The sequence below is a fragment of the Carex rostrata genome, chromosome 10, assembly GCF_964058835.1.
Source record: "Carex rostrata chromosome 10, lpCarRost1.2, whole genome shotgun sequence".
Classification (NCBI taxonomy): Eukaryota; Viridiplantae; Streptophyta; class Magnoliopsida; order Poales; family Cyperaceae; genus Carex; species Carex rostrata.
This window is the reverse complement of record NC_135927.1, coordinates 2,122,244-2,131,035: the sequence shown is the minus strand read 5'-3', so window position 1 is coordinate 2,131,035 and position 8,792 is coordinate 2,122,244. Positions and strand designations below refer to the sequence as shown.

Below are 8,792 nucleotides of genomic sequence, written 5' to 3'. Positions count from 1 at the left end.
GCTCCAGGTCCTAATGGGCTTTCTTTTCTTTTCTATCAATCCTTTTGGGATCTGGTTCATCATGATCTTCTTAAGTTGTTCTAGGCTTTTTATAATAGGAATTTGGATATTTCTAAATTAAACTTAGCTTCCATATGTCTCATCCCTAAAAGGGAAGATGCCTCTTCCATTAAACAATTTGGGCCCATAAGTCTTATTAATTGTAGTTTTAAGATGATTACTAAATTATTAACTAATAGACTTTCTCTAGTGTTAGATCCTCTTATAGATGATTCTCAGGCAGCTTTTATTAAAGGTAGATTAATTGGGGATAATATTGTTTGTGCTCATGAGATACTACACCAAGTTAGATTATCTAAGAAAAAATGTATTCTTCGTAAACTTGATTTTGAGAAAGCTTTCAATAAGGTTAATTGGAATTTTCTACTAGAAGTATTAGCTACTGGAGGTTTTGGTGTACTATTTATTAACTGGATTAGGGATATTTTACATAGTGGTAGAACATGTGTATCTTTTAATGGTGCACTCGGTGATTATTTTCAATGTAAGCAAGGTCTTCGACAGGTAGACCCTCTCTCTCATCTTCTTTTTGATTTAGTAGCAGATGCTCTAAATAAAATTCTTAGTAAGGCACAATTTGCTAGTTTAATATATGGTTTAGGAATTGTCGTTAAGGTTTTGAACTTACATTTTGCGGATGATACTTTGTTGTTTTTGGAGGCCAATTCCCTCATGGTTGAACGTCTTAAGTTTCTTATTTTAGGTTTCGAAAACTTATCTGGTTTAAAAATTAATTTTGATAAAAGTGAACTTATTTCCTTAAATATTTCTGACCAGGAATCAACTTTCTTAGCTAGGCAGCTTAATTGTAAAATCAGTTCGTTGCCTATTTCTTACTTGGGTGTTCCTCTTCATTGGAAGAAACCAAGTTTAACGGATTGGTACCCATTAGTTGATAAAATTGATTGGCGATTACAAAATTGAAAAGGCTCTCTATTCTCGTTAGGGGGCAGAGTCACCTTTCCTCTTACTTTATTTCACTGAAATTGTTCATATTACAAAAGAAAAGCTTACTACTTACACGGGATGCATTTTCCTTTTATAGAGTAGTACAGCCAATAACTAATCAGAGGAAATAAATCTTACACCATGATTCTAATATTTTAATTAGTGATATTAGTGACATTTAGTGGACTTTCTTGTGTTCTTTGCTCTTATGTTAGCATTGTATCTTGGGGATATTCTTTAATTTATGTTCTTATGTTTTGTGTTTTGTGAATAGTAGTTACTAGTGGTTGAGGTTCCACTAGTCGGGTCTATATTCGGTGCTTTGCACTAATTTTGTATGAACTTTGTTGTTTCGCAATGAAACAGGTGGAATATTTTCACTTTTACCAAAAAAAATAATAATATATATTATATGAGAAACTAACATAATATAAACTTGTTTCTTTTTATTAGGAATCGTGTGCATGGTTATATAAAATGCTTCAGCTATGTCATATCAATATAAAATATTAATTACCTCCAGTTTGTTCAAAGAAAATGGGAGCTTGTTTCTATCTAAAGAATCTTCTTAAACATAAATTTTGACAGACCAACATATTTTTTGAATAAATTAGAGAACAACATATAATTAATGATCATTCAGTGGCATCTCTCCATTTCATATAAAAATGGATATATATTTGTTAATCTATTCCAGCCGTCATGAATGCTTGCAACTTCAGCTCAAATAAGCAACCAACCATCACGTCCCACGTGTAATACTAGTCGGATTAAAGAAACAACAAGAGACACACATATATATATATATACTAGAGATACAGTAGTGATTAAACAAACCATCATATATCTTCCCTCTCCTCTCTTTCTGATATTATTTGTTGGTTAACGAATAAATGCGGTACCAATATAATAAATATTTCTTGGTAGTTCTTCAAAAAAATTCGTGCCAAACATCACACACTCGATCTGATCAATGTCCCGATTTGTTGGCAAATCTCCCAACCACAATGGGCAAACCGAAGAAATTGTGTATAAAGGAAACTCCGATGTAGAACTTGGTTCAGTTGCCACGCAATCTGGCGCAAATTCCAATGGTGGGAGTGGTGCCCGGATTGCCACCACCCAACAGCCCCTTCCATTTCTTCTTGCATTTACTGACCTTTACTACAGTGTCAAGATGCCTAAGAAGTTTACATTCCTTCGCTCTCTATCCTCCCGCAACCGTCCTGCCTCAGACATGGCGAATTTAACCGGGGCCTCGTCACAGACAAAAGTTCTACTCAACAACATCTCTGGCGAGGCCCGAGAAGGGGAGATCTTTGCGGTCCTTGGTGCTAGTGGGTCTGGTAATATTAACTTATTTATTTTTGTGAAAAAATTTCTGTAGAACTTAGGTCATATCAAGCTCTTATTAATCTTTCTCAACAGAATAAATTATATTAGTTCAAGCCTAGGTTACTAAATCAATTATAAAGTATTATTTCAAAATAAATTGGAAAAAAAAGTATATATGTACCACGAAAAAATAGTTAATACCAATTAAAGGGATTTTCAATTTTGAGTTATAACTTCTATACAATGTTAATCAAGGAATAGCAATTTGAAAAATAAACTTCTCCCAATTCATAGAAAAGCCTAAATAGATTGTTAACACTTGAAATTAAATATCATACACTCTTATAACTTCAGGCAAATCAACCTTGATTGATGCACTAGCGGACCAGATCCCAAAAGAGAGACTTGGGGGCAGCATAACCCTTAATGGAGAACCCATAGATAGCCATCTCATGAAAATGATCTCTGCATATGTGATGCAAGATGACTTGCTTTTTCCGATGCTCACCGTAGAAGAAACCTTGATGTTCTCTGCCGAGTTCCACCTCCCACGGGCGCTACCATCCTCAAAGAAGAAGGCTCGTGTCGAAGCCCTAATAGACCAATTGGGCTTGAGGAATGCCGTAAATACCATAATAGGTGATGAGGGTCATCGTGGGATCTCTGGCGGCGAGCGTAGACGGGTCTCAATCGGAACCGACATAATTCATGACCCGATCTTGCTATTCCTTGATGAACCCACATCTGGTCTCGACTCCGCGAGTGCATTAATGGTTGTGCAGGTCTTAAAAAAGATTGCTGAGAGCGGGAGCGTTGTTATATTGACAATCCACCAGCCAAGCTATCGTATAATTGGCCTACTTAATCATATCCTCTTTCTTTCTCGCGGACAAACAGTTTATAGTGGCCCCCCTAATGGCTTATACAATTTCTTTGCTGAATATGGTCAACCTATACCTGAGCATGAGAACCCTACAGAGTTTGCTCTAGACCTAATCCGTGAGCTCGAGTACAAGGACCCCACTATGGGGGCCAAATCACTCATTGATTTCAACTCGAAATTCCAAGCACAATTTAGCAAGCCGGTAAATCCATCCTCCGCTGCTTTTCCTTTGACTTTGAGACGTGCAATTGCAGAAAGCGTGTCACGCGGTAGACTTGGGGCATCAATGGATGAATTTGCTAACCCTTTCTGGATAGAAGCAGGGGTTTTGACAAAGAGGTCCTTCACCAACACAAAGCGCATGCCCGAACTATTCTTGATGCGACTCACCACAATCATGGTCACAGGTTTCATTCTTGCAACTATCTTTTGGCGCCTTGATGCATCCCCAAAAGGTGCGCAAGAACGGCTTGGCTTCTTTACAATAGGCATGACAACTATGTTCTTTCTATGTGCTGATGCACTCCCTGTGTTTCTGCAAGAGCGCTTTATATATGTTCGTGAAACTTCACACAATGCATACCGCAAGGCATCTTACGTGATATCCAATGCAATTGTCACATTCCCGCCTCTTGTATTCCTTTCCTTAGCCTTTGCATTGATCACTTTCTTTCTGGTAGGATTAGCAGGGGGTGGCTTGGCTTTCCTTTTTTTCGTACTTATCATACTAGCATCCTTTTGGGCTGGTTCTGGATTTGTCTCTTTCCTTTCCGCAGTGGTCCCACAAGTCATAATCGGTTATACTGTGGTTGTTGCAATTCTTTCATACTTCCTTCTCTTCTCCGGTTTCTATGTAAACCGTGACCGGATCCCCAATTACTGGATTTGGTTTCACTATCTGTCTCTTGTTAAATACCCATATGAGGCTGTCTTGCACAATGAATTTGGCAGCTCAAATGCTTGCTTTTCACGTGGCGTGCAAATGTTCTACGGTACCCCGATTGGCGAGATGAATACGACAGTGCAAGAGAAGGTCTTAGCAGTTATCAGCCAGACTTTGCATTTAAACCTGTCCGCTAACACTTGCATGACAACGGGATCGGACATACTTAAAGAACAAGCAGTGACGCAACTGAGTAAGTGGAATTGCTTGTTTGTAACTGTTGCATGGGGTTTCCTGTGGAGGTTCATTTTTTACATTACCTTGCTTCTAGGTAATACAAACAAGAGAAAATAGATATGGGCGCAGTTAGTATATCTTCCTAATCAAAGCCATGAAAACGTTGACAAAAATAAAATAATAAATTCCTCGCTTCCATATGGTGAATTTACTTTTGTAGATTTTGTAAAAAAAATTATTTTTACTGGTTTTCTTGCCAGGGAAAAGAAATTAAGATGGAAGAAATCTATTGCGTGAAGCTTTCAATTTAAAAAGCACAATTTGCTGCTCTTGCTCGTAGTTTTGTTTTTCAATTCTTGTGTTTTGTAATTATGATGTTTAAAGTCATGTTTATAATTGCCTTGCTTTTTTAATGTTTATAAAAGAAAGTTGGAGATCTAGTCATGATTAAAGTCATGTTTAAAAGAAAGTTAAAGATCTAGTCTACCAACTTATATTTAATGTCTATAAAAGACTCCATATGAGTTTTGAACCCATGATCTCTTACTAATTTATATTTGCCCGTTGAACCAGTGGGTCAACCGGTTCGACTGCTGGTCTTAAAAATTGTAATATCCCGAAAAATTGAGTTATTATTTTATCTTTACAAAATTATATTTATAATATTGAAAACAATATTGATGTCTCTTTTGAAAAAAATAATAATAATAAACTTGTCATGTTTTATTTGATTTCTTATATAATGAATTTGATTATACTGTACTAGGAATATTACTACATCAGCTTTTTTATTCAATTAACTTAAATAAAAAAATATCTATCATCTTATATAACCGGTTTACAATCTAACATTCCAGTTTCGGTCAAGAGATCAAGAACGTATTTTCTTTGAGAGAAAAATATATATTTTTTTTATCGTGATACTTCAATCCCTAAAAAGTATTTTAGACCTCCCAAATTTTTCATTTCAAATTCTTTTGAGAGCTTCATTTGAAGCTTCTCAATTTCAACTTTGTCATTGCCTGTTATAATCATATCATCTACATAGATAATGATAATTGCAATTTTACCTTCAGTTCTTTTAAAGAACATGGTGTGATCAGAATCTCCTTGATTGTACCCATAGTTTTTCATAGCCTTGCAGAACCTCCCGAACCATGCTCTTGGTGACTGTTTCAAGCCATACAATATCTTTTCTAATTTACACACTTTGTTTTCCGATCCAATATGGTTGTAACCTGGAGGCAGCTCCATGTAAATTTCTTCTTCCAAGTCTCCATGAAGAAATGCATTTTTGACATCAAATTGATGTAATGGCCAGTCAAAGTTACTTGCAAGGGACAATAAAACTCGAACCGAATTTAGTTTTACAACCGGAGAAAAAGTTTCCTGGAAGTCAACCCCATAGGTTTGTGTATACCCTTTTGCCACTAGCCTAGCTTTATATCTTTCAATTTTCCCCTCTGCATTGTACTTGATTGTATACACCCATTTACAACCAACTGTTCTTTTTCCTGGTGATAAATCAACTATTTTTCATGTACAATTTTTTTCTAGGGCTTCAATTTCTATAGTCATTGCTCTAGTCCATTATTTACTTTTAAGGGCATCCTCAAATTTTTCGGGTATGACGATAGAAGATAGTTGGTATGCAAAATTCTTTAATGGTTGTGGCAATTTTTCGGTTGAGGTGTAGTTTGCAATTGGATATGTTATTTCTTTACTCGTCCCATCTTTCGGGATGTATCTTTTTGGTGGTTTGCTACGATTAACACGTACAGGATATCTAGGCTGGGTTTTAGAAGAACATAACTCGTTGTTATCTTCTCGTGGAATTGTCTCAATAAGATCTATCCATGGCTTAATTCCTGTAACATCCCGGCTTTTGATTATTTGAAAATATAATTTGGCTTGAAGTGAAACACGTAATTGAAGAAATATTTATAACGTACTTATGATATGTTGAGATCTATTTTAAATTATGGTTATCAATTAATATGAACAACTATTTTTAAAGCGAATTGATTGTACAAATATAAGTGGTTATATATGTTTCAACTCAATCATGGAATGGTTGAGAATTTATTTAACGATATATTTAATAAGAAACTTAGTATTATATAAAAACATGTTATTTATAAAAATGCAAGGGGTGTAAGTACAAATTCTCTAAACATTTAATTGAAAAGAATATATAATGTAATTTATTTTTCTTTTATGTTCTAAAAGATTAACCTATGGACACTTGGCAACCATGCACTAATTCTCTATTGTCAAAATTTACATGCTTGCCACTCACCTAATTCCAATTTCTCTACCGTGTCATTCATTCTACTCCCAAATTTCTCTACTGTGTCCTCATGTGATTCCTTTTGTCTCCCAACTAAACCCCTATTCTCTCTCTTTTCAATAATACCTTATTGGGTAGTCCGGACCTCTTTAATTTCTTCTTGAAAATAACGAAAGAGAATGTAGAGTAGGAAATAGAGAAAGATGAATTTAATAGAAAAGGGAAAAGTGATTAGAGGGGAAATAGAGGAGAAAGAAGAGTAATCGGCAATTCGATGTGGTGGGGAGAATGAGAAGGAGCGAGAAGAAAGAAGCTTGTTTGTTGCCCCGTTGCTTGTTGTGTTCATGTACCCGGCATGAATTCTACACGATTGGGTCAAGCAGTGTTGTATGACCCATATGCACTGCAACGACACGCTGATCACATCTCGACAATGCTAAGGTGCGGATTTCGAGTTATTCTCATATTCCTCGAACTAATTTTGTTGATTGTTGATTACTATATTATAATTTTTGATTTAGCTTGCTTTATTGTTGATTGCTTGCTTATAGTTGTTAATTTGACTTGCTTGATTTTTGATTGCTTGCTTATAATTATTGATCTGTGTTGCTTGAATGATATATAGTTAATATAGATGAATTATGGGGGCAATAATTAATGTTTGCAAGGCATGCATCATTATTATGATTTTCAAATTGCATAGTGAGGTAATTATTATAGTTTTCAAATTGCATGTTAAGAATACTTGAAATGCTTTAGGACATGATTATATTTTTCTTAAGCTAGTGCAGGACATGGTACAAAGCAATCCCACTACGCACCTAAGTTTGATTTAAATGAACCTTCGCATGATATGGATGCATATTACTTTTCACAAATGCATGACATGAATGCATAAATTTGCATGTGAGGCATATAATTTATTGTTTGAAACTAAGAAGTACTCGGTCTGAAAATAAGTTAAGAGTTGAATTATATTATGCATTGTATTTATTAGTTGAGTCAAAAAGATGCATGCATGAGCATATTTTTATTTTGAAATGAAAGCTTAACATGATTTGGAAAAGAATGATTTGAAATATGATACTGTGAACTGTGTTAAAGATGTTTGAAACCTGACGATCATGTATGCGCCCTATTCGGGGTAAGCGTGTAATTTATGTTATGTAGGCGCTGAACTTGTAGCGCATAACATAAATTACATAGGCGCCATATTCGTGGTAGCGCATGACTCGGTTATGTAGGCGCTGTACTTGTAGCGCATAACTTTAGTCATGTAGGCGCCCTATTCGGGGTAAGCGCATAATTTCAGGTTATGGCCATAACAGAAATTGTGTAGGCGCCATATTCGTGGTAGCGCATGATCGGAGTCCTGTATGAGTCTTGACGGTCATGTAGGTGCTGAACTTGTAGCACATGACCGGGGCCATGTAGGCGCTGTACTTGTAGCGCATGATCGAGTATTGTTAATACCAAAATGGTTACCTAATATAATGATATTTTATTCTATCATGAATAGTTGTGAATAAAGCTTGACATATTGATGTTTTATTTTTAAAAACTTCCATGAGTTTTCTTAAAAATGTGTAAACATTGAGCATTGCATGGGGTGAATTTATATTAAGTTACTTAATGTGTGTACTTCTATTTAAGTTATACTTTTTGAAAATGTGGGTGATGACCTGGTTATGTGATATGTTAATTGGTTATGGCTTGGGCATTGGTGCATTTGACATAATATGAGCATTGCATGATAGATAATGTCAGGGTAAATCACTGAGATAAATGCATGTTGTTTTTCTTTTATATGAGAAATTTGCATGCTACTTGATTGGTTTCAGTTTCGTTTGTTATTTCCTGGATTTCTATAATTATTGTTATTTCATTATAATTAAACTCGGTGCTGGTTTGGTTTAGTTGGTTGAGTCTTAGAATAACTCGACTGGAACTGAATACCACACTGGGAGATTTTCAATCTCTCACATTTCCACTTCGGTGGGTTCCAGGTACAAAGCATGAGACACAAAAGTGAGATGTCGAACTAGAGGACTGCATGACATGCCACAAAGATGAGTATTTGGTTCACTTTAAATAAATATGTTATGGTATTTCGATTGGATTTTATTGTACCGTAAGAGGTTTATTTATAATTTGTT

General features: G+C 35.4%; 1 protein-coding gene across 1 annotated transcript; it reads left to right on the top strand.

Moving 5' to 3' along the window:
* Positions 1–1,833: 1,833 nt before the first annotated feature.
* On the top strand, positions 1,834–4,660 carry LOC144560645 (ABC transporter G family member 6-like). The gene is made up of 2 exons (XM_078309879.1): positions 1,834–2,354; positions 2,698–4,660. The coding sequence occupies exons 1-2, from the start codon at positions 1,982–1,984 to the stop codon at positions 4,461–4,463; spliced, it is 2,139 nt and encodes a 712-aa protein (XP_078166005.1). The 5' UTR covers positions 1,834–1,981; the 3' UTR covers positions 4,464–4,660.
* The last annotated feature ends 4,132 nt before the right edge of the window (positions 4,661–8,792 follow it).